This window comes from Pinus tabuliformis, chromosome 5_1 (assembly GCF_031772625.1).
Source record: "Pinus tabuliformis cultivar Carrire ecotype Pingquan chromosome 5_1, CPIR1, whole genome shotgun sequence".
Lineage (NCBI taxonomy): Eukaryota > Viridiplantae > Streptophyta > Pinopsida > Pinales > Pinaceae > Pinus > Pinus tabuliformis.
In genome coordinates, this window is record NC_142305.1 from 524,852,677 (window position 1) to 524,879,103 (window position 26,427).

Here is a 26,427-nt window from a genome sequence, read left to right on the forward strand (position 1 = left end):
TTACTACGCAACCCATTGAATAGTAATTAACTCATTAAAATATTAGTGAAATAAAATTATATTAGATTTTAAGCTTCTGTGGTAGTTTTTTGCAGTGGTATGATCCGGATTATCCACAATTTCGTGTTCATTCCGTCGACGTTTCAAACCCCAAAGGGGGTCCATCATCAGGACTAAATCAAAAAGAATATGAATGAAAACTTATTGAGAGAATAGATAATTCACTGATTATTTATAAATAAATAGACTTTTGCTTGTGCGAATAAAATATCTCAAAAATACAATTTGTAAATGGCATTGCTCAACAAATTCAAATGACAGGCATTTCAGAAAGTTTTAGAAGTGACATCAGAGTCAAGCAAGGCCGCCCTTTATCCCATACCTTTTTGGTTTATATATTGACAAATGGTAAGAGTGGCTAAATGTGCAAGGTGGGGATGGTGTTTGATTGGGGGATTTTGTGATAAACCTTATTTTATATGTTGATGATTTTGTGTTGATTGCTAAATCGACCCATGGATTGCAGATGCACCTATATGCCCTTAAGCATTTTTGTAAAGCAGTGGGGATGCAAGTCAATACTAGTAAAACCAAAATAATGATTTTCTCTAATAAAAGGAAGCAAAGACAACATACATTCTTCTTTGAAGGCAACATTCTTGAAGAAGTAAATGAATACAAGTACCCTAAGATCGATTTCAACAACAAGCTTAATTGGGAGGATTGTAGAAAGAAGAGAATTTTAGGAGGGTGGAAAGCATTATATGCACTTCAAAACAGATGTAGAGAGACAAAGTTATGGGATTGGAAAATGATTAAAGTGCTTTTTGGACTCCTAGTTTGTCAAGTGATATTATATGGTTGTGAATTGTGGCCTAGCAGTGTCCCTATTTCAAAATGGAAACAAATTAAAAAATCCAAAATCGCTTGATCATGAGCAAGTTCAAAATAAAAAGTTCGATTCCTTATGAGATAATGTTGAGTGAAATACGGGCAGCTCCCATCGAAGCAATTGCTACGGTGCCTCTTATAAGGTATCTAAACAGAATTGAGCAAATGGGAGTAGGTAGATGGCTGCAAGTTATCTTCAATGAAGGCATGAGTGAAAGAAAGAAATCATGGATGAGACAAAACAACAAATGGATGCAAAAATGGAATATTTACCTCAATGTATGTTGCACAAATAGTAAAGAGTTAAAGAATTTTGTTATGGAGAAGTTCCGGAAGCGTATATGGGGAAAAGAGTTGGATAGAAAGAAGTACTATTTTCATTAATTCAACATCACTTGTGATCTCCAAAAAAAAGAGTACATTGGAGCCAACATTCCGTGGAGAGCAAAGATTCTTATTGTTCAATTAAGAACTAACTCACATCAACTTCGGTGTGAAATAGGACGGTGGAAGAGATCTAAAGAAGTTTGGGAAGAACGAGTGTGTACTTCTTGCACTTTTGAGGCAGTGGAATCGGAAAAGCATTTCATTTTGGAATGTGATGTACAAATCAGAGACAATTATGATAGTATGTTAGCATCAATTCCTTGGTATTGTTTTTTCAGTGAGGGGACTCTTAGAAAATTGAGTAAGCTCATCATTAGTTTGAATAAAAAAAATTAAATAACAAAAAACAAAACATAGAATAAACTATTTTTAATTTCACGGAGGTTAAAATATCTTTCATTTATTTTAAAATAAAATAAAAAATAACTTAAAAAATTAAAATAAAGAAATTGAATATCTTTCCTTCATTTTAAAATAAAATAAAAAATAACTTAAAAAAATTAAAATAAAGAAATTGTAATGATGTCATGTTTGTTAAATAGCTACTTGAACTTCCCACACGGTCCTCTGCTTAGATGCGACCAGATTCAAGATTCTTTAAAGTTGAACTTCCCACACGGTCCTCTGCTTAGATGCGCCCAGATTCAAGATTCTTTAAAGTTGAACTTCTCACACGGTCCTTTGCTTCTTCCGTCCAGTATATATATTGTTAGGGTCATATTTGATAACAACCCTATGTATATTTAACAATTTCATTCCACATTTGAATAGAAGCGGTTGCGATCCCTTCGACTCGACTGCCAATTTTTCGCGTAGTGGGCGGTCGCCGCTAAAGATCAGGAAAGGGTTCAATGGCGGCCTTAACATGCACAATTGGGAGTTAATAGTTCAATTCAGGTTAAATTAAATTAGCACGTTCCGGGAATTGTTACGTGGATTTGAGCATTTGGGTCTGCCCAGTCTTGGTCGAAAATGGCGTCTACAGAATCAGGGAAGTGGTTGCAGGATGCACTGATCGATCTTTGCAGCAAAGTGGAATCTGAGTTGCATTTGGATTATGATTTGATTACGGGACTCGTCTCATATTGTGAACTCGCTGCTCCAGAGGATGCCAAGGAGTATTTGACTGTAAGTGCCTGTATATCCCTAATTGATGCGATTTTCGGGCACAACAATGGCTATTGTATAGATTGTTCCATACCTATATCTTTGACAGTGTTTGTCAAGAGTAAGAACATTTAATCTGTGTTTTATGAGTATTTCTTGCACAGCAGTTAATTGAATTAGGTTTGGCGTAATGGTTCAGGGCGATGAAATTCGGGGCTAAATTTGAAGTCTGAGTTATGACATTAATTGCTGTGGTGTACGCAGTTCTTTTCTTTTTGGTCTGATTGGTTGGGTAAATTCGCAATTGGGGGCTCCACCTTCACTTTAGATGCCACAATGGAAGAGTATATATTATCGTTCAGATGGCCTAGGCACATTATGTGGAGCCAATTAAGAATGAGACAACACAAAATAGCTCATAGTTGGCTGTATTAACACAGAACCCCATTCTTTATGAAGGGAGCTCACGTGATTTACGACTTGATTACAACCCGCTCTATATGGAGCAAACATTTAAAAAAATGGGAAACAGCCGAATGGACTGAAATCCTGGAAATAAACCATTCTATTTCTCTGACAAGCTAATAACAAGAAAGAGGGTGTTGGTATCTTGCTGATTCATTGCATTAATAGCAGTGAATACTATCAATAAACCACAAACGACAATACCCTTCACAAGGTAGGAGCATGCCTGCTAGGATTTGAACCTGGCAACAGCTGTGCCAAGTTGTCGCTAACGGCCTGATAGACTATGGAGTAAGCAATTATCCACACGATATAAATTTATGATTTGAACCTAGCAACAGTTGCTCCAAGTTGTCACTAGACCAAGGATGCTTGGAAGTGGGAGGGACAATTTTCATAAGCTTTTGGGTTGGGAGCGTTTTGGGGAGCATTTTTTATTTGATATATATTTTTATATGTTTTTATGCATATATGTCAACAAAATCATGTAGAATGATGAATTAGTTATAAAAATGCATAAAAACATGGATTAAATCATATAACATCAATCATCTAGTAGTTATAATCTTCATCAGCCACAACATCTCGATTCTCGTCAACCTTAAAGTTTGAAAGTTTCAAAATTCAATATATAACATTTGTCATCACTATAACAAAGAATATCAAACATGAAATGAAACGTTTCATGAAACATCATATTCATAATTCATTACTAATGAGTTATAGTTGTCAACTTCAAACTTCAAACTTAAATTGTCATATATTGTTTACAAAAAAATACCATAATAAATATGAAATAGTCAATAGTTATAAAAAGTACTAGAAACTAGAAAAGACAAGTAAATCTACTATCTACTAAAATTTCTTCTTGCCACGAGAAACTTCTAATTTCTTTTCTCGTGATCTATGAACAATGGGAGTCTCCTCCTGCATAGTTTGACTCTGCAATGATCATGAACCACATCTAGAACTAGAAGGCACATGACCTCCACGCAATGTTGCAGATGGAGGTGGCGACAAAGTTGGTGCAACTTGAGCCTTGCTAGTGGATGGGGGTGGCATTGTTGTTGATGTTGCTTGATGACCGTCATCCTCATCGTCCAAAAGTTTTGCTTCCAACTGTTCTAAATGTAAGGCTCCATCCTCCAAATTATCCTCCTTCGGGTTGTTCTCCCAAGTGATATATGCTCTATCAAATGGAGCCTGCTCACAATAATGTGTCAAAAACCTCAAGTTGTAGTGTACATAAACCAAGCTTTTTGCTCTGTTTTCATTGAGGCGATTTCTTTTGACATTGTGGATGAAGCTATAGGTGTTCCACTACCTCTCTACAAAAGAAGTATTGACCACTTGTGAAAGCACTATACTTGGCAATTTCACCAAAGGTCCCCCAAAGCCATACATGTTCCACCATTCAACAGGATCCAATCTATCTCTATCATCGATTGCATGCAAAGTACCAAACATTCCAGTTTGACTGAAGTATTTGCTTAATTCTCCATGCAATCTAGCACACTCCTCCCTGTCAGGGACCAACTTATCTAATGCTAGCATGTACCCATTTTGTACCTCTGGATCTATATGGGGTTTTCTCCTAACCCCACCCCCAGGTGTAGGTTTGGCCAACCAAGATGGAGAGTAGTATTTTGGCGTAAGGACATATGCCAAGGCATGGAGTGGAACATTAAGATTATCCCACCTTTTGACCACATGTTTGTGAATATGATCATACAAGATGGCATCTTTCGGCTGAACAATATCTTTGATTTTCCCTAGCATGCTATCCATCTGCTCATACACCTCCCCAATCATCTGCACATTTGTATCTGCAAAACAAATCATGTTATAAATGGGCTTGGTGAATTGCAAAACATACTTCACACTTGTCCAAAACTGACCATCAAGAACGGTGTCCTCCACCTCTTGAAAATCTTCCCTGTCAGATGCGGTTGTAGCCTTGTCCTTTAATACCTTCCATGATTCACTTGATACCATGCTAGCCAATGCCTCTCTTACCTTCAAAAGGCGCCTGAAGGTGAGGTAATAGCTAGCAAATCTAGTCTTTGCAATCTTCAGTAGCTCCAACCTCGAGTAATTGTAGAAAAGGCCATGGGCATTGCTATGATTGGTATTAAATATTATTATGTACTTGCCTCTCTTGTACAATGAACCAATCCATTTGTATTCGGGTTCCTTTATGTTAATAATGTCATGCATCAAAAGGTTCATTGTGTGAACCAAACACCTAGACCAAAATATGTTGGGGTATATATCCTCAATGATTGCTCCCGCTGCCCCTTACAATTAGAAGCATTATCAGTAATGACATGGATGACATTGTATGGCACAATAGTTCCAATTGTTTGAATTAATGGTTTTGCAATGTTGATATTGGTCTTGAACTAATCTGAGTAGTCATGAGATTAAAGGAAGACTGCACTAGTAGCAGACACACCAAGAACACTTATCAATGGTTTGCCTTTCACATTTGTCCAATCATCAGATACAATGGATACCCCATATTCATTCCAAGCATTTGTGAATTTACCCAAGGCAATTTTGTTTTTGGCTTTTTCTCGATCAAGTCCCACGGTTCCAATTTTGTCATACCCAGGGCTCTTGTATCCTTTAGGGGCATCATTGATGGCGGTAACCATTTCATGCCAATAAGTTGAGTGAATAACATTGAATGGTATGCCACATGCAAAGAGAAATTGGTAAACTTTTGCATCCACGTCATCCCTACAACCTTGATCAAGGAGTTTTGATATTGTTCTATGCCTTAAAAGGATGTTTATACCTATGGCTATGAATCCACTACCATGGGTGGATGCTGATGGAATTCTTGTTCGACCACTAAATGCTTCTGTGTGCTAGTGGCCTCATGTTCAACCTTTGATCTTTTTGATTTGTATTGTGCTTCCTCCTCTTCCCTTATATATTTGGCTCTTTGTTGTGTTGGCACATTTGCACAAGTTTTGATTCTTATTTGCTTATTTCCATCCCATGGCCTTTTCCCACATAGATGCTTTCTTGCACAAGTATATGAACTTGTGTAAGTAGATTTGCAATGGGGGCATATAAATTTAGTGGTTCCACCCCCTTTCCCTCCTCCAAGCCTTGTAACATATTTCCACAAGGGTGTTTGGTCTATTTTGGTTTTCTTTCCATCATCATCTTCACTCCCATTATCCTCCTCCTCTTCTCCAGGGTATCCTAATCCACCACTACCCACTTCTTCATCATCTTCATCACTTCTTCTTCTTCTGTTTCCCAACACCATCATCATAGCCAAAAATGGAACCAACAAGATAAGGCTAAGCCATATACCCATCATGTTTGTTGAAGCTTGAGATTCTTGCCTGCAATAAAATGAGGGAGGAATGGGAAAGAGTAGGAGAAGAGAACATCTAGATTCTAGTAACTAGTTTCTACTTCTAGATTTGATAGATTCATTCAACATATAAAAAACACAAATGTTACATGGAAAAAAACAGTGGGATTAGACCCTACCTCATTGGCTCTCTAATTGTTGTGGCAACCTTCAATCTCCCATGCTCTCACAAATAGCAACCTTCAATCTCCCTTGCAAGCTCCCACATTCTTATCTTCTCAGTTCTCTCAAATCTTCTCTTCAAGGCTCAAAAACTCATAAAATGATGTTAAGTGGGAGGGGAAAAGGCCTTTTATTCCCCTTGGCCCTCCCATTTCCCTCCAAAAGCCAACAAAGGCCCATATTGTGTTGAAGAGTGTAGCTTGGGAGGTACTCCCACAAGCCTTGGGTACTAGGTTTGTGTGGAGATAACCCATGAAAATGGACTTTTGTGGGCAAGTACCCAAGTAGTGGGTTTTGGACCCAAGGTCACGGGCTTGAGACCTAAAGATATTATTTGTTTGTTCTATTTGTTGTGGAGGGCACCTTTCATGGACTAAAGGGGGCACCTAAGGCAACTCTGGAGAGCTATTTATATGAGAGACCAAAGGAGAGGTCTCACCGGCATTGCAACTCAATGATTCATACCTTTGTGAGTAGTAAACCACGAAGGAGAGCTGCAAACCTTAAGGAGAGCCGAGCTGGAGTATTTCTGTGTAAGAAGACATCTCTAGAAGAGGGCCGAATTTACTTCTAGTTATTTCTGAGCAGACAGAGTTAAAGGGAGTGTTGGCTTAGTGTCTTAGAGGCCCTGTTTTGTCCATAGAGGGGTCGAAGTCTTGAAAGTTCTGTTTTGTGTTTCTAGAGAGGGCCGAAGGCCTAGTTTCTTTACTACGAGCAGGATGAAAGGCCTTAGGGTGGCTGGAAAAGGGCTGAAAGGCCTCAGGATCCTGCGCAGGTAAGAAAGGAAGGGCAACAATTGAGTTAAAGAGCACTCAGATTGAAGCAGATCATCCTGTGGGAGGCTCTGACCCTTGTGAAGCTTGGAATAGTGATAAGAAGTACTGAAGTTTGAGGAAACGAGGCTGTTATTCTATGTTAGATGATTGTAGAGGTCAAATTATGAAGGTTGTCCAAGAAAGGAGCCTTGAACAACAAGGATAAAGGCTAGTTAAGCAGCCTTATTGAAGGACTAAAAGATTGTGAGAAGATGAAGTATTTTGGAGTTAATTATACAGTGAGTTTGAAGGACCTAATTCATTGTGAGTAGCTGATTGGACAAAGGAGTTGAGGAACTATTTCTCTGTGGTTATTTGACGCAAAAGACAACTAGGTGTCAAGGGAAAATAAGGACTGAAAGGGTTGGTTGTGAAGGGCTACATCAACAAGTAAGTTTGTTGTTTTCTTCTTGTTCTTTTGGGCAGATTGAAGGTCAAAGGGAGTTGACTTCAAGCCCTATTAGTCTTGTATCAGGGTTTTGTAAGGGCCATGATCCCTGGTACGACAACCTATGTTTGTTTATAATGGACTAATAATAAGAAGTTTTGGGCCTACAAATTTGTTTACTTTCATTGGTTCACAACTGTTAGATTTCCGCTGTGCAAAGTTGTTCGTGGTTGTGCACTTCTAGTGTGTTTGTGTGCTTGGTAAGCCATATACCAAGCCTAGGGCGTAAGGAAAATCCAACATGGTATCATAACTACTTTGAAGGGACAACTGAATCAGATTGTGCACAGCAAGAAGCCTAAGAGGGAGCTGATTGATTGTTGTTGAAGGACTAACAACATGGCAAAGTTGGTTGCTAGTCTGAGGTATGAGGACAGGTTGGATGGGTTGTCCAACTATAGTCCTTGGAAAGAAAGGATTAGGATGGTCTTGTTGGTGAACAAGATATGGGAATTTGTTGACAAGGAGATTCCAAAGCCAACAACATCTAAAGAGTTGGCTGAGTTTGAAGAGTTGGATGCGAATGCCATGCTAATCGTCCTAGTTGGTGTAAAGGATCACTTGATACCTCATCTAACCGGGAAGAACACTGCACATGATATGTGGAAGGCTCTCTAAGACTTGTTACAAAATAAGAATGAGAACCGGTTGTTGGTATTGAGAGAAGAGCTCAAGAACACCAAGATGTTGGATGGCGAGGGTGTGGCTTCATATCTCATGAGAGTTTCTCAAGTTCGTGATGAGCTAGCTGCCATTGGTGATAACATTCCAAATTCTGAATTAATGAGGATTGCCTTGAAGGGCTTCTCCGAGGAATTGAAGCGATTTATCAAAGGAATAGTTGCTCGAGACAAGCTGCCAGTTTGGAACAGGTTATGAGACTACTTCATCCATGAAGAATTCTAATGGAGAGAATGTGGCTCTCGCAAATAAGATGAAGGGTAAAGCGAAGAAGGACTTGAGCAAGGTGAAGTGTTTCTCTTGTGGCACGCATGGTCATTATGCGAGTAAGTGTTCACGTCAGAAGAAGGGAGATAATGAGAAGGAGATTGCAATGGCTGCTACATCTTTAGTCGTGCAGGATGACTTCTCAGGACAGTTTGAGGAGGAGTTTGCTCTAGTCTCTCATTCTCTGTTTTAAGAATCGGCCGGCTCGGAACCAACTCGGCCGAGTTGGTCCGAGTCAAGGCCTCACCGGGTCGACTCGGCCATCTAACCAGTTCGGCCGGCTGGGTTATTACTAAGCCGGCCGAGTTGTCTAACAACTCGGTCGACTTGATAATAACCCAGCCGGCTCGGCCGAGTCCGAGCCTACTCGTCTGGCGCAGTGACAGCTGCCCGTAAACTCAACAAACAACGATTTTTTTTTTGTTTTTGCTTTTTTGGGGACCCCAACTAGATTTGTAATTTGTCTATAGCTTATTTGAGGTCCATTCCCCCCTCCTAAACCCTATAAAACCCACCCAACCCCTCTCATTTCCTCACAGCCATCTCATTGCATTTGAGTGAGAGTTTGTGAAGAGTTGTGGAGTTTGTTTTTGGAGCAGCAGTGAGGAGTCTTGGGCAAGCATTGTAGCAGGAGTGAGGAGCTTCTTGGGCAGCCATTTGGAGCAGCATTGAGGAGTTGGTTTGTTGGAGCAAGCTTGAGGAGGCAGTTTGTGCCTGGAGGTATTTTTTTTTCACTTGTAAAACTTTGTTTTTGCTTATTGATTTTTATGTGCAAATCTGGAAATTGAAAAGAGTGTTTTTTGTGAAAGAAATGAACATTGAAGCAATGCTATTTTTGTTTGTTTTCATTTTCAGATTTTTTGCTTTCATTTTCAAGTCAAAAAATGGCACCTAGAGTGAGAAATGTTGCTTGGGCATATGTTGAAATGGTTGATAGTCAAATGCATTGCAAATTTTGCCATAGAAAAATTAAGGAAGGTCTTGGGGGCATTAATAAGCTAAAAAAACACTTGGCGGGGATTAGAGGCCAAATTACTCCATATGAATCAGATGAAATTGGGGAGATTAGGAAGGAATTGTTAGCCAACTTTGAGAAGTTTAAAGAAGAAAAGGTTAGGCAAAAAGAGTTAGAGGTTGAAATTGGGAGGAAGAAGAATATAAATGCTTGCTACCAACCCCCATTTTGGTTTTGAGGGTTCTTCCTCTATCCCTTGTATTGATGCATCCAACCCCTTCCGATATGTTCCCCCCTTTTTGGAGTCTATTCAAGAAAAGGGTAAGGGTAAAATGTAAAAGAAGGGTGATATGAATATCAAAATTTATTTCACTCTCACACCCTCCTCTCCATCAGATGCACATGGTCCTCAAGCTAGTAGAACTTTGCAGCCCACTTTAGATGACCATTGGAAGAAAAAATTTCAGGGAGTCTACTTGTGATTACATATGTAGATGGTGGTATGATGCTGATATCCCCTTCAATGCTTCCCGTTCACCATATTATGAGCCTATGTTTGATGCCATACATGCTGCTGGAAAAGGCTTCAAAGGCCCTACTATGCATGAGATAAGGGTGTATTGTTTGCAGAAGGAAATTGCCTCCATTAATGAGTATTTAAAAGATTTCAAAAACTCATGGGCAAGAACAGGATGTAACATCATGTCAAATGGATGGACTGATCAAAGAAATCGTACCATCATAAACTTTCTTATCTTCCGCCCACAGGGAACCATGTTTCTGATAAGATAAAAGATGGACAATTGTTGTTTTAGCTATTGGATGAGGTTGTTGAGGAGGTGGGGGTGGCTAATGTTGTTCAAGTCATCACAGATAATGCCTCTAACTATGTTGAGGTGTTGCGGTTGGTGGATGGGGAAAGATTGGCCATGGGCTTCATTTATGAGGCTATGGATCAAGCAAAGGAGCAAATAAAGAGGGCATACAAGGATAAAGTAGCTAAGTATGGGCCCATTTGGGCAGTCATTGATGAGAGATGGAACAATCAACTCCATTGCCCTATACATGCAGCTGGGTATTTTTTGACCCCATGGTATCATTATAAAGCTAAGGAGACAGGAGCTTTGAAGGGGGAGGTTAGAGATGGATTGATTGACTGCATTGATCGCATGATCCCATTGGAATGTGATCAGTTGGAGATACACTGACAGGCCATAACCTTCAGCAATGCCTCATGTACCTTTAGGAAGAACCTAACAAAGATTGCAAGGGAAGCAGATGAGCTAGGTAAACAAAAATTTCAATTTTCAAATTCTTAATACTTATTTTGCTAAATCTTTTATAATTTGAAAGTTGGATATAATTTGTAATTTTGTTGAGCTAACTCATTACACTCCTATGTTTTTTATAGCACAATGGTGGGAGGCTTTTGGTAGCCATTGTCCTGAATCGTAGAAGTTTGCAATTCGTATTTTGATTCAAACTTGCAGTGCTACTGGGTGTGAGCGCAATTGGTCTATCTTTGAGAGGATTCACACGAAGAAGAGAAACCAGGGTTGCGAGGGAGCGCCCCCCCCTCTCGCTCCCACTCCCAATTCGCGCTCCGAGCGAGAGCGGCTCTGGAGCGCGCTCCTGAGGAGGGAGCGTTTTCAGGAGCGTGCTCCCTTAAAAAAAAAAAACGCTCCCTGCCTTTTCGGGAGTGTTTAGCCTTTTTTGCAATTTTTTTTTTTTTGCAGTAATGTTCGAAATGTAATTTTTTTTCAAAGAAACAAATAAGTTTTGAGTGGGGCAACTTAGTGATCAAGCCTATGGCCCTAGTATTGATATGCGATTCATGGTAATGTTAAATTCTTAAAGTAAAAGTGACATTCTCCTTAATCTTCATTTTCATCCGTTTACTTAAATTTTTAACATTACCATGAAATGACTCAGGATGTTTGAGAGTGGTTCCGACCTCATTGGATTTCATATGGAGAAAGTAGAATTTTAGATTTCATTCAAAATCCAGCAGACTTATTAGTTTTTCAGGATTTCAGGATTGGGGGATTGCAATGTTTCCATTGAATTTTGTCATGTATGGAACTCGTATTGAATCAAGAGCACCAATCCCTCTATGTACCTTGATGTTAGTGACATTGGTTGTTGAACTCCTCTATCATGATCCTCCTAAAAATATACGCATCACTCAAACAAAATCTTGACTTGACATGCTATTCTTTTTCTATCTTATGTTAACGCTTAGAGGGTGATCTTAATGATAAAGATCCCTATACAAATACAGAGGTAATGACAAAGATACCTCTGGATATTAATGCTTAGAGGGTGATATTAATGACAAAGATCCTGATTTTCCAACAAAACTAAAAAATTAGACATTTCTCGTGGTTGCAAGAGGCCAAGCATAAGCAATAGATAATAGATTTACTTGTCTTTTCTAGTTTCTAGTAGTTTTTATAACCATTGACTCTTTCATATTTATTATGATATTTTTTTAAACAATATATGACAATTTAAGTTTGAAGTTGGCAATTATAACTCATTAGTAATGAATTATGAATATGATGCTTCATGAAAGTCGAAAGTTGTTTCATTTCATAACATTTCATTTCATGTTAGATATTATTTGTTGTAATGGTTACACTTAGCTTACAAGTACAACTTCGGTGATCAATGATGATAAATGTTATATATTGAATTTTGAAAGCTTGAAACTTTAAAATTGATGAATCACGAGACTCAATATGTTGTATGTTACTATGTTACTAACTTGTGGACGTGGTTGATGAAGATTATAACTTCTAGATGATTGTTGTTATATGGTTCAATCTATGTTTTTTATTCTAATTCATCATTCTACATGTTTTTGTTGACATATATGTATCAAAATATATAAAATATATATATTATATAAAAAACGCTCCGGGATTCACTCCCAAACCGGGAGCTTCTGAAAATGTCGCTCCTGCACCCATTTTCGCTCCTGCTCCCCGCTTTCGCTCCTGCTCCCAAGTAACACTAGACGCAACCAATTGCTGAACAAAAGACCTGATTCAGATCCCATTGTGTTGGAAGACATTGATCCAACATCAGATTGGGTAGTGGAGAGTCATCCAGCAGAGTTTGATTCTGATGAGGATCTTGATTTGGATTTACAGGTGGAGGCATCACTCGAACATAATGTTCAGTTGAATGCAGATCCTGATCCACTTGTACCAGCCTCAGCCTCAGGGCCAGCAAGTCCTCCAGTTGCAGGCGCTTCCTCTGCTCAGCCACGACAGAAGCGCATATCTCGTCTATCTCAGCTTGCAGCTGCTGCACAGCCTGCTAGTGCTACCACTTCTACAGTTGCAGTTGGAGATGATGATGAGGATGAGCCATGGGGCCCCCGGTCCGACTTAGATCTAGAGGTTGATTTAGATGATCTTGTCTCCTCTAGCAGTAGCCAATAGTACTAGCCACAATTTACTTTTGTTGTAGAGGCCATTTCTAGCCTCCTTGGTTATGTGTTTTTGTTTTGATCTCTATATCATCATCATGTATGTATTGGACAGTGCATTGGGTGCCATTTTGATATAATGGATATATTCATGAGCCTACTTTGATCATATGTTGTCTTCTATCTATATTCTAATGCTGTGTGTTTGGAAACATGAATGAAAATCTTTCTTCTTCTTCTCTTCCTCTTTTTTTTTTAATAACAAAAATATTTAATATAATTTTTACAGCGATCGAGTCATTGAAATCGAGCCGGTCGAGTTGATACCGAGTCGGAGCCGGAGTCGGAATCGACCTTCGACCGAGTCAGAGTCGACCCTCGGTTGAGTTGGAGTCGGAGTTAGAGTTTTAAAACATTGCTCTCATTTCTCTGAGGCACCATTGATGAGGGTGCATGGTTCATTGATAGCAGAGCGTTGAAGCATATGACAAGATCACAAGAGTTATTTTAGACTCTAACCGAATGGGACTCTAAATTGCACGTGGAGGTTGGCGATAAGAGTCAAAAGACTGTCAAAGGGTCAGGTATGGTGCCATTTAGGATGGAGTCAGGAGGGTTGCTACAAGTCCAAGATGTACTGTGTCTACTTGAGGTCAAGTGCAACATGTTGTTCGTCTCAATGATCGAGGCAAAGGGGTTTGACGTGTTATTTTAGGACGAAAAGGTGATGCTCAGGCCTAGAGGCTCTAACTTTGCTGGAACAATAATTGGAGTTAGGGAGGGTTGTCTATACAAGCTGAAGGGCAAGCTTATAGATCAAAGGAAGAAGCAGGTTCCTGAGACTCAGAGAGAGTTGAGTTCAAGTGAGAGTTTGCAGGTTCAGAGGGAGAATCCACAACCCAAGAAGAGCGCATGGTTAGTGGGAAGTAAGGATACTTATACAACTGGCAAGAAGGAACCGTGGAACGGCCTGAAGGCTTATCAAGAGAAGAAGAAGCGAGAGGCTTCTAGTGGCAAGGACACTTCCGAGGAACGTGTTGTTCATTCTTCAGGATATGCTGCAGTGATGGATGCCAAAGATTGGGATTGTGTTGAAGAATGTGGCTTTGGAGGTACTCCCACAAGCCTTGGGTACTAGGCATGTGTGGAGAAAACCCATGAAAATGGAATTTTCTGGGAAAAGTACCCAAGTAGTGGGTTTTGGACCCAAGGTTGTGGGCTTGAGACCCAAAGATATTATTTGTTTATTCTATTTGTTGTGGAGGGCACCTTTGATGGACTAAAGGGGCACCTAGGGCAAATTTGGAGAGCTATTTATATGAGAATGCAAAGGAGAGGTCTCACCAACATTGCAACTCATCCATTTGTGAATAGTAAACCAAGAAGTAGAGTCGAGACCTTAAGGAGATCTGAGTTGGAGTATTTTGTGCAAGAAGTCATCTCTAGAAGAGGCCCGAATTTACTTTTGGGTGTTTCTGAGCAGATTGAGTTAAAGGGAGTGCTGGCCGAATGTCTTAGAGGAGCTATTTTGTCTTGGAAGAAGGGCCCAAAGCCTTGGAAATTCTGTTCTGTGTTTTTAGAGAGGGTCGAAGCCCTATCTTCTTTGCTACAAGCAGGTCGAAAGGCCTTAGGGTGGTTGGAAAAGGGTCAAAAGGCCTTAGGACCATGCGTAGGTAAGAAAGGAAGGGCAACAACCAAGTAAAAGAACCCTCAGATTGGAGTAGATCGTCTTGTGGGAGGCCGTGACCCTTGTGAAGCTCAGAATAGTTATCGGAAGTGTTGAAGTCTGAGGAAAGGAGGCTACTATTCTAGGTTGGATGCTTGCAAAGGTGAAATTTTGAAGTATGTTCAAGAAAGGAGCCTTGAACAACAAGGATAAAGGTAAGTTAAGCAGTCTTATTGAAGGACTAATAGACTGTGAGAAGCTGAATTTATTTTGTTGCTGATTATACAGTGAGTTTGAAGGACCTAATTCTTTGTGAGTAGCTAATTGGACAGAGGAGTTGAAGGAGCTATTTCTCTGTGGTTATTTGAGGCAAAGGACAACTAGGTGTCAAGGGAAAATAATGACCAAAAGGGTTGGTTGTGAAGGGCTACATCAACAAGTAAGTTTGTTGTTTTGTTCTTGTTCTTTTGGGTAGATTGGATGTTAAAGGGAGTTGACCTCAAGCCCTAGTAGTCTCTTGTATTAGGGCTTTGTAATGGCCATGATCCTTGGTACGACAGCCTATGTTTGTTTTATTAATGGACTAATAATAACAATTTTTGGGCCTACAAATTTGTGTACTTTCATTGATTCATTGATGTTATATTTTTGCTATGCAAAGTTGTTCGTGGTTGTGCACTTCTAGTGTGTTTGTGTGCTTCATAAGCCATAGACCAAAAAATCCACATATTGGGCTAGGAACGCGAGCGAATTGGGCTGGGAGTGGTCTTTTTTGGCTGGGGAGCGCACTCTCCGAGTGCTCCTGGGTGCATTTTGAAATTTGGACGTTCTAGGAGTGACGCTCCTTGAACCTCTAGGGAGTGCTTTTTGGGTTGTGGGAGCATATGCTCCCAAACGGAAGCGTTTTGGGAGCGGGTGTAGGGGGGCGCTCCCTTGCAGCCTTGCACTATACCACAACCTGATGGACTATGGAGTAAGTAGTCATTCACATGGTATAAATTTAATCAAATATGAACCCAATGCCTTAATTTCACGGTATGAGTGCATTTAATAGAGTTCTCTTTGGATATTTCTTATTTTTTAAGTGGTGCTTTAGTGAAATTTGACATCCACCATTCGAACTTTTACCTTTTGGATTTTAGGTCAAACCAATGAATCATTGATTTGCTTGTTTGTTGGTATTTTTATATTTGTTAGTATCTTTTTAAGGTATCTCTGCATTTCAGAGCTCCACATTCTCCAATCAAGCAATTCCAAATGTCAAAGTAGCCATAAAGCTTTGAAAACTTGCCATTTACTCCTCTTGCCTAAAGATTAGTTGGGGTATTAGTTTTTTAGTATTTGTGGTCTGATCTGTGCAACTTATTCTTGCCATTTTAAAACCTTCTCATTATGTTCGATATGAAGTTGGGATATATTATAAATTAAATTATTTGTAGCTGAAGAAAACCATAATGAGTTATTTTGTCATTATATATGTCAATATCTCATTTATTTGTTGCATACTCCATGACAATATAATATATCTATTGGGCATTAAACTTCATGTACATGAGTTTTTTATTGTAGGTTCATGATTTTGTAATAATGTTTTACCCTAAACTTTTATATGATCATATTTTAATATTTTTAAAAGCCTTTTTTATGTAACTAGTTTCTTATCACTTTTAATGATAACTCAAGTTTTGAGTTTGGGCTTTTATTTCCTTTTGGTATAATTAGGGCTTTTCGTTTCTCAGTTGTAAACTTGGCCCATCATCATTATTATTATTATTTTTTTTGACAGAAACGGTTATGGGGTATTTATATTCATCTTGGCCTGAATGCCGAAAATCTGATTACATTAAGGACTTCTGTGTCCTGATGCATCTCACTGCTGAAAATGAGAGTGCAGCTGGAGCTTGAAGACTTCTTCCTTGATAAGGAATTTATGTTTTCGATTTCAGAAAATTTTCCCCACTTGAAGATACAAACAAATTGATTTAAGAGTAAGCAGTAAAACATGACAGTAATCAGCTTATGGGATGGGTTCCCATGATTCCTCTTCGCCTTTCATCTTGACCCCGGCAGAGAGGAGGGCAACTTTGTTGGCTTCATTGTCCGCCTCTTTATTATGAGTTCTCAACACATGGTAGTAATTCAGCTTCTGAAAAGCGTTTTCCAAGGCCTTGATTCTGGATATCAGCGTTGCTAGTTTAAGATCCAACGCTGGGGAGTTGGAAATCATTGCGTTTATAATGATCTAGGAGTCACCTATAACAATAGCTTCACTTATATTTAGATCTTTGAGGATCTTGAGGCCTTGAAAGAGGGCCAGAGCCTCAGATTGAATGTTGGTTGAATGTCCAAGCCCCCAAGCAAAGGAATGAATTTTTTTCCCAGAAGGATTTACTACAACACCTCCTGCACCAGCTTTGCCCGGATTGCCCTTTGCTGCCCCATCAAAGAAGAGAGAGTGTCTTGAGTGCGATTTGAGCCAGTCTTGAAAATCAGTTTCAGTTTTCCTTATTTGCCAGTCCTTAAGAGAAGGGGCGTTTCTGACTGCTGGTTGAAATTGCAGGTCAAGGAATGATCCCCAAGCAATGTCCTGTTGGCTGAGATTAGAATCATCTTTTATATCAGTTAGACACTCCTTTATATGGCATTTAATTTTGATTTCTAAGGCCTTGTGATTCTGAATAGTGTTTCTGAAAATTCTTCTATTTCGTTCAAGCCATATCTGCCAACAAAGAATCTTTGGAAGGATAGCCCATGCAGTTTTGATTACCTGATTTTTAGGAGGCTGGCCAGGATATCTGATTGCCCAATTTGAAAAAAGATCGGCAGTGGAACAAGGCAGCTGAAAGTTGGGATCCAAATTATAAATAAAGGAGAACTAGATCTGCTTAGAAAATTTGCACTCAAGAATTAAATGGACTGCTGTTTCTGCGTTTTCTTTGCACAACGAGCATATGGAGGGACCGTGGAATCCTTTCCTCTGCAAGATGTCATATGTTAGAATTCTGCCATGGCAAAGAAGCCAAGCAAAGAAATCGACCTTGGGCCATGAAGGAAAACGCCAGACTCCCTGCCAAGGTGCTGGGTCGGGGGGGACGTAGGGCCTCTCATTTAGCTTGATGTATCCCATGGAGACAGCGTAGCCTCTGTTATTCGGCCCCCAGCCTTTCGAATCTCTTTTCCTCATGTGCGTGGGCGCCAAGCCATGAAGGAGATCAAGCAATGTGGACCATTCTTTGAGCAGATGAGCCGACACCTCAATACTTTTCCAGCCTGCCCAAACAGAGTCGCTCCAATGGGAAATATCCCACAACGTACACAACCCCTCTCTGTCCATCCAGCATCGCAGCGCTCTAATGGAGGCTCTGTCTTCAATTGGATCCTTATTCATGATTTTATTAGTCCATATATTGATCTTTTTGCCATTGCTTGGGATCCAGTAGGAATGCTCTTTGATTAATGGAGCGGCTTTAACATTCAGGTTGAGGAAGGACTAGTTAGGCATATGACTCACATTGTCTAGACATCTTGAACGTGGACCTCTGAAATACTTTTTCTAGAGAGCCAATTGGGCCCAGCCAGGCTTGGGCGCAATGGTCCTCCAGATAATCTTTGCTGCCATAGCCACATTCGGGACAGAGATTTTTGAAGTTCAATCCACCCTCCCATAGTGGCTTGGAGATGGTTTCCCAGCTGATAAGGGGAATCTTTTTTTCATTCTGTTTTCCGCCCTTCCAGAAGAACTTGCGCATGAACTCTTCCATTTTTTTTAAAATGACTGCCGGAGCAAGAAGCCCAGCAAAGTGAAATAGAGGGAGGCTGGTGAGAACGGATTTTATTAGGACAAACTTGCCAACAGAATTGAGCCAGGAGTAGCCCCAGGCTTGGATCTTGGAATTGAATTTTTCAAGCTGAGGGAGCCAATCTTTGCTTGAAAGTCTCTTATGAAAAACAGGGAGGCCCAAATATTTGAATGAGGTCCAAGAGGAGGAGGCTGCAAAACCCAAACATCTAGAAATAGCAGAGAGCATTCTGGTCGTAGTATTCCAGTTGAAGTTGTGGCATTTGTTCTTATTTACAACGCTGCCTGAGACCTCACTAAATTCATCCAACACAGCTTTAAATTTAGAGGCAGAGGAGAGAGAGGCATTACCTAAAAGCAGAGTGTCATCTGCAAATAAGGCGTGGTTTATGTTTTTAACCCCTCTTGCAATACACAGTCCATTAATTTCTTGATCTTGCATCTTTTTGTCTAACAGGAAGCTGAGAATAGAGGCTTGGATGACAAAAAGCATAGGGGAAAGGAGACACCCCTGCCTAAGTCCTCTCGAAGCTTTAAAAAAATCAGTGGCTCTTCCATTTACAAGAGGAGCAATCCATGGCTCTGAGATGCATGCCTGGACCCATTTAATGAAGATATCCCCAAAACCAAACTTGCTCATGACTTTTAAGAGAAAACTATGACTTACACGATCAAAGGCATTTGCTAAATCGAGTTTAATCACCATACCTTGTTCTTTTCGAAGAAGACTAGAGTGGATCGCCTCTTGAACGAGGGTGTAGTTGTCCACGATCTGCCTTCCTTTAATGAAGCCTCCTTGATTCTACGAAGTTATTCTGGGAAGAATGGGCTTCAGTCTATTTGCAATTACTTTGGTGATTAGCTTGTACCCAATGTTACATAAGGAAATCTGACAAAGTCTACTAAAGTTGTTGGTGCCTTTTTCCTTGGGTATAAGGGCTAAGAAGGCGGAGTTTGTACTACCTCCTATTTTCTGAGTATTTTGAGACTTTTGTATCATTTTGAGAAGGTCCTTTTCAACAATCGGCCAACAAACTTGAAGGAACCTGGCGGAGAAGCCATCCGGCCCCGGGGCCTTGTCCGGATCCATCTCAAAGAGGGCCTTTTTAACTTCATCTTTAGTGATTTTGGCCTCAAGTAGCCCGTTCATACGAGGAGTGATTGCTGAAGGTATGACGTCTAACAGATCTGGATGTTGGATCGGATCCTTATCTTCGCTGTACAAGTTTTGGAAGTGAGAAAAAGCTGCTTTCTTAATGTCTGCAAAGTCCTTGTGAGTGTCGTTATCCTCCTTGATCTCAGAGATAGTGTTGAAGCATTTCCTGGCCTGGGCTTGTTTGTGAAAAAAAGCAGTGTTCCTGTCCCCTGCTTTGAGCCAGAGATTTCGGGATTTTAATCTCCAGTATTCTTCTTCAGCTAGGCAGGCCTTATGAAAGCTCTGTTGCAGCTGAGTTTCTTGCTCTAACAGCTCCTCTGTGACTGTAGCGCTCTCCATATAAGTTTGATGAGAGGCAAGAGAGGCTTTAATGGCTTTCCTTTCTGTAGCTGGGTTGGACAGGGATTTGGCCCAACGTTTTAGTACTCCTTTTACCCTTCTAAGCTTTTCCTCCTAGATGAAAAAAGGAGAACCTTTGACGGGCTGATTCCAACAATCCTTGACTGTTTGCATGAAGTTTGGCTCCTTGACCCAGAGGGGGCTAAATCGAAAGGGAATAGGACCCAGATCTAGATGGGCAAGGAGCTCTAGTTTTAAGGGCTTGTGATCCGAGACACTGCTAGCAAGAATGTGCATTCTGGGTTCGAGACCTAGTAACAGATAGGAGCTTTGAATGAAAAATCTATCTAATCTGGCAGCAATATGTCCAGGTCCTACTCTTTTGTTAGACCAAGAGAACTTACCGGAAGAAGGTTTGATGTCCAGCAAGTCCCAGTCCTGCATAAGATCCTCCGCCCATTCCCTTGCCGGATCTCGAACTGCGCTGCCTCCCCTTTTTTCAGACGAATGAAGAGTGAGGTTGAGGTCTCCAGCAATAATTATGTTTTCCAGATTTATCAAGTCTGCTTGGTGCCTTATTGAATCCCAACAATCCTTTTTTTCCCCGATGTTGACTGGAGAGTATACATTGAAGAGGCAAAAGATTTCCTTGGTGTCCAGGTTCTGCATTTTCAGCAGCAACCAATGAGTATTTCTTGCCTCACAGATGACTGTAAATTTGTTGGCGTTCCATAGAGTGCCAATCCCTCCCGAGGCGCCCCGGGCAGAGATTGCTCTTGCTTCACTTTTAAACCAAAGTTTCTTGCATGCTTGCAGGAAGACTATGTCTTCCAGCTTAGTCTCCTGGACGAGAAGTATGTCTGGAGTTTCAGTTCTTATTAAGCTTCTCATGGCTTCTTCCTTAACTTTACTCCCCATACCTCTACAATTCCAGGAGATGACCTTCATTATTTATGTTTTTGATGGGCTCCCTTGGAGCCTTGGGACTGACTTTTCAACATCTTAGGCTTTGAGGCTAGCAATTTTTCCAGAGTTGGCTGGCTGCCCTGTAGCTTGTCTTTGTAAGTCTCCTGCTCTCTTTTTTCCCTATCAGTTTTACGGCCTCTTGTAGATCTTCTTACCGAGGTTTGGGACTCTCCTATTTCTCCTTCCTCCTCTGACTCGTCCGTTTCCTGCTCTTCTTCCTCAGCTTCTGAAGACATACCTTTGGGATCTTCAGCTCCTTTGCTGGGGGCTGAGGGAGTACCTTTGCTTGGAGAAACTGGTTTTTGGGAGGGGGACGCTGAACATTAGCCTGAAGAGAGCCTTTCCCAGTGGGTCCTCCTGGTTTCTGCCCTTTGTGATTGAATTTTGCTCGCTTGACTTGGTTACAACCCTCTTTGTTCCCTTTTTCTGGCTCTGCGTTGGACGGGCAGTTTCTTGCAAAGTGTCCATGAACATGGCATTTCCTGCATTTGAATGGCAGTTGCTCATAATCCAAGATCTGCACATGAGACCAGCTGCCGACTTTGATTTTGATTGCCTCTGGGAGACCCACCTCTAGATCTACTTCTACGCAGATCCTAGCACAGTCGTACTGATCCTTGTTGATTGCCCGATCTATGAATTTCCCGAGAGAGTTGCCGATGTGTTTCAAGGAATCCCAGTTCCTAGCAATTATTAACTGAACGAATACATGTCTAAGTTCCTAACCAAAAATATTTGTGGAAGCAAAATTACTCAATTTGAATCACATACACATAGCTTTTTGCCTAATCGAATTCTTCGTTAATAAATTAATCACAGAACTCACTTGGGCTCTCGTCTCGGGATAATGGCTTGTTGAAATGTAACTAGTGTCGGTCTTCATAATTGTATCATGACTTGATGTAATCTTTGTACTTGTCAAAAGAAAGAAAATGAAAATATATTTTTGTAAAAGAAAATTTATTTATTTATAAATGGGTTTCTTGCCCATGGTTATTTGTCCTAGGTCAAAGCACCCATTGAGTGCTCTAGGGGTTATGAAGAAAAAGTCAAAGTCAAGGTCATGATGTAAAGTCCCTTGGAGGGCTCATATATCAAGAGAAGAAAATTGTTATTTTGTATATTAGAAATATCTAGATGCTCCAATAAATCAAGTCGGCCAACAAGTTAAGAAGTCGGCCTTATGAGGGCTCGAAGGCCTCATGTAAAGGCTATATAAAGATACCAATTCGACCTTCATTAGACAAACAAGAAACTCGCATAAGAAAGAGTTTGGGTCTGCGGCTAGAAGGAGGTGCGAAGGTGGAAAAAGGTCTGCGAAGGAGGTAGGTTCTGCTCTACATATGTAGTACCTAGGGTTACCTCAGGTTTGAGGTTAAGGAAGTACTACAACTCGTTCTTTTGAAGAGCCCTAATTTCGTTGTCCTTGGAGAACTTGTGGAGGAAGTTTGGCTGATTGATTGATGGAAGCAAAGGTGTAGGGTTTGGTCTTGGAAGTCTCCTTTGATTTGATTCTATAAGAAGAAGTTCTCGTGGGTTTTCCCCTTGTGGAGGGGTTTTGCCCTGGCTTGGAGCCTATTTCTAGTGTCTCTCTTATGGTTGTGATCTGCATTATTTTGGCATTTATTTGATGATGAACATAAACATAATAAACAAAGAAAGAAGAACTAAATATCACAGATAAATGTCATGTATGGAAAATGAAATAATAAGCTGCCCTAATTTTGAATTTTCCAACATGGTATCAGAGCTTGGTTCGTTGACTTAAGGGCAAATAGAGGGTCACATCAAGGCTTCAAGGTGTCAAATAAGAAGATCTCCTAAGATCGAGCCTCTGGAAAAAGAAGTTTTACAATTTTGAGCACATTTAGAAGTCCTAGTCACTAAGTTAAGGTCGCAGATCTAAAACGAGAAAAGAGCAGAGGTTTTGAGATCATTTAAGAGGACCGAATATATGAGGAAGCAACCCTTTCAAGACCGAATTCATTGAAGAAAAGATCGAAGCTCTAAGCACGTTTGTTAGTCCTATCCACAAAAATAAGACCGCAAGCTTCACAAGGTAAGGTGAGGCTCTGTTCTCTAAAGGGCTAACCGTCAAGCTAAAAGAAGACTGAGTCCCTCATCATAAGGATCGAAGTTCTGGGAACTTTATTTAAGGTCTGAAATTATTATTAAGAATCTTTGTGCCCCCTTAGATCCGAAATTCCACTGAGCATATAGTTATGATTCTTTTGAGCTAGCGAAGAGTCTAGATCTCCAATGTCATTAAAATAGCTTCGAAAAGAAGAATCGAGTTTTCCTTTGAAAGGCTCTAGGCATATGTGTACCCAGGAAGGAGCCTAATGTAAAGCTACAGTGTCATTGTAAAAGGAGCCAAGACCCCCACCATATCTCTGGGCATAAGTACAGTGTGACAAGCTTAGATATAGCTATAGTCACAACGTGAAAGGGCCGAGATCCTTTCCAGGCCTATTCATTAAAAGAATCTGAAGATCGAATAATTTGAAGCTTGCCATCCATAGAAGAAGAATCGAAATAGTATTTTCCTCAAGTCATGCTTGAAAAATATCACAAGTAGTTCTATACATGTTTTTCAGTCGTATTCGAGGCAAAGAATTGTAGCTAGAATGTAGTTTTGTAATCTATGAATATAGTAAGCAAGCTTGATCATCAGGCAAGGCGCTGACCTGTGGAGATCTTCCCAGTAGTCGTAAGGAAGCCGACCTTTGTGATTTAAGGAGACTCTAGCCTCAGACATCTAAGTTAAAATTATTTTAAGCTTTCTTGTAATAAGAAGCAACCCTATGTAAGAAATATTAATTTTAGGCAACAATGGTATGTTCTATGCTTCAGAGCAATTTAACTTCAATTTCTTTATTAGCCCAGTATCAATATTCAGATTAGAAATCACATCAACATGATAGTAAAATGCAGATAAAACATAAACATAAACAGTAGAAGACAAGGCAAGACAAGAGGACCCAAGATGTGGCACCAGCCAGGGACAAACCCCAATGTGGGGAACCCTTGATCAAATCTTCTTTTAGTCTTAAATAGTTCAGCAGAGAGAGATAGTACAATTTACAATTCTGATAATTTATAACAACAACAAAAGAGCCCTAACCAGAAAAGTCAACACTGGTCAACAGGGCAGATTTGACCCTCAGCAAATCGGTCAACTTTAGTCAACTTCGGCTTGCAAACAGCGAGATAAAACAACCCTCAAAGCAGTCAAATTCAACCCAGTCAAAGTTTGGTCAAACAGCCCACCTGTGGTCAGCCCTAGTTGTAGTCAATGCTGGTCAACAGTCAATGTTTAACCTCGATTTTTGTGCCCATAAATGCGGCCTGCCCAAACAAAGATAGCCTTCATAAAAACATAGTCAAAGGAGGTCAACGCTTGGTCAAACTGTCCAGAGATTCGGTCTCCTGAAATTTTGGCCTCTTGAAATTTCGCTCTCCTGAAATTTGGGACGTGTGGAGAGAGAGAGGCCCAGAAATCCATACCTAATAAATGAGGAGAGAGAGAGAGAAGTGTGAAGATGAGTGTGTCCAAATTAGGCTAAGGCATCATGTATTTATAGCAAACATTGAGGATGAATAAACGTGACTGTTGGGCTTCTGAGCCTACATAAGTTTGCTGGCCGACCTCGACAATTTGTCCATAATCAAAATAAATTCAAACTTCATTTGTACATGTCAGAATCAGATGATCTCTAGATCAATCCTACACCTCTCAGAGAGAGGAATCCAAGAAAAATACTAACTGTCATAAATAAGATGACCCATGTGGAGTTTGGCCCTAATTGCCAATTTTAACACTCCCTCTCAACTAGGGAGAATTCCATCTGCTAATCCATCTGCCAATCTGTACTATCTTTGCCATTAATGCACTGCTCTGCTTTGTTGAACTATGAAGAAGAAGAAGTGATCGAGAATGTATCATACCATTCTCTACTGACCCGAAGTCCGTTCCAATCAAAAGAGAGTGTGTCATACCACTCTTATTGACCCGAAGTCAGTTCCCATTGATCCTAGATCAATATCGGTCAACCTAGCATAGGGAGTATGGTAGTACATGATGCGTCCCTCGGTAGTACTATGGTCCCTATCCTTATTTCCCTACTCATTGGCCAGATGAGAGGTACTTCCCATGAGTCCCAGACTGCATGGGTAGGATGTCTTAGCAGAAGAAGGATGAACCACTCATCTTGCCTACATGTCGCCAAGGGGTATTGCAGGGGAAGGCTGAAGCTCACCCTATGGTTGCTCATTGCACTAAGAAGTACCCTAAGCCCCTTGGAGCTCCCAGAGCTTAATGTCCATCTCATACAGGACCCTCATAAGAGGTTCTCTCCACGACTCCAAGTCGTTCTCGGAAGGCCAAGAACTTGAACTTCCCCAGGGGCTTTGTCAGAATATTGACGACGTGTTCATAAATCCCAATGTGATGGAACCTTATTGCTCCTCATTGTACCATATCCCAGATAAAGTGGTACCTGACATCTATATGCTTGGAGTGATCATGAAACACAAGATTCTCTGATAATCGGATCCCACTCTAGTTGTCACAGAGGATCACGGTGGTATCCAACACATGTCCAAACAGCTCACTGAAAAGCTTCCTCAACCAGATAGCTTCACAGGAGGCCATACTAGAAGCTATGTATTCGGCCTTGACGGTGCTCAAGGCAACTGATTTCTGCTTCCTGCTCATCTAGGATATCGAAAAAGAACCCTAAGAAAAACAACATCCACAAGGCAACCACACTGCCAGCCTAATCAACATCAAAATAACCATGCAGCCTCCCATCTCCGACAGTGTATCTCAGTCCATGAGTGATTGTGCCTCGAAGATATCTTAGAAGATTCTTGGCACCAATCCAATGTATATGATGAGGCTCAACCATATATTGGCTCAATGTGTTAACTGCAAAACATATGTCCGGACGGGAGTTCACCAAGAACATCAGTGCTCCTATGAGTTGACGATACTCAGAAGCATTTCCCAATTCAGGTCCAGCAACACTACCACATAACTTCTTAAAGTTAAGTTCCATCGGAGTAGTCACAGGCTTGTAGTCCACCATCCCAAATCTTTCCAATATCTTCACAACATATTTTCCTTGAGAGAGGAAAATTTCACCTGGCTTTTGCCAAACCTCCAACCCTAGGAAATAGTGCATTGGTCCTAGGTCCTTCATCTCAAATTTAGAAGCCAACTCCCTCTTACATTTGTGAATGAGAGGGTCGACACTTCCATCAGCTCCATGCTTGATTTTGTAGAGCCACTTAGAAGTGACAACCGATTTGTCCTTGGGGTCTAGGGACCACATCCCAGACATCATTCTTCATAATTGACTCGTATTCTTCATTCATAACATCCTTCCATACTTGATGCTTTACGACTTCTTCGAATGATGAAGGCTCATTTTGAATGATAGTGTTAATGGCGGTCAAATATCCTTGATACCTGTTCGGCTTCTTGTTTTC

At 40.5% G+C, this 26,427-nt stretch overlaps 1 protein-coding gene across 1 annotated transcript in view; it reads left to right on the plus strand.

Annotated features, from left to right (window-relative positions):
* The first annotated feature begins 1,909 nt into the window (after positions 1–1,909).
* The window catches only part of LOC149165819 (transcription regulator/ zinc ion binding protein), a 154,109-nt gene continuing 129,591 nt past the window's right edge, over positions 1,910–26,427 (plus strand). Inside the window, exon 1 of the mRNA XM_089432391.1 lies at positions 1,910–2,406. Within this exon, the coding sequence (XP_089288517.1) occupies positions 2,251–2,406 (156 nt within the window). The 5' untranslated portion in view covers positions 1,910–2,250. The remainder of the gene's footprint in view (positions 2,407–26,427) is intronic.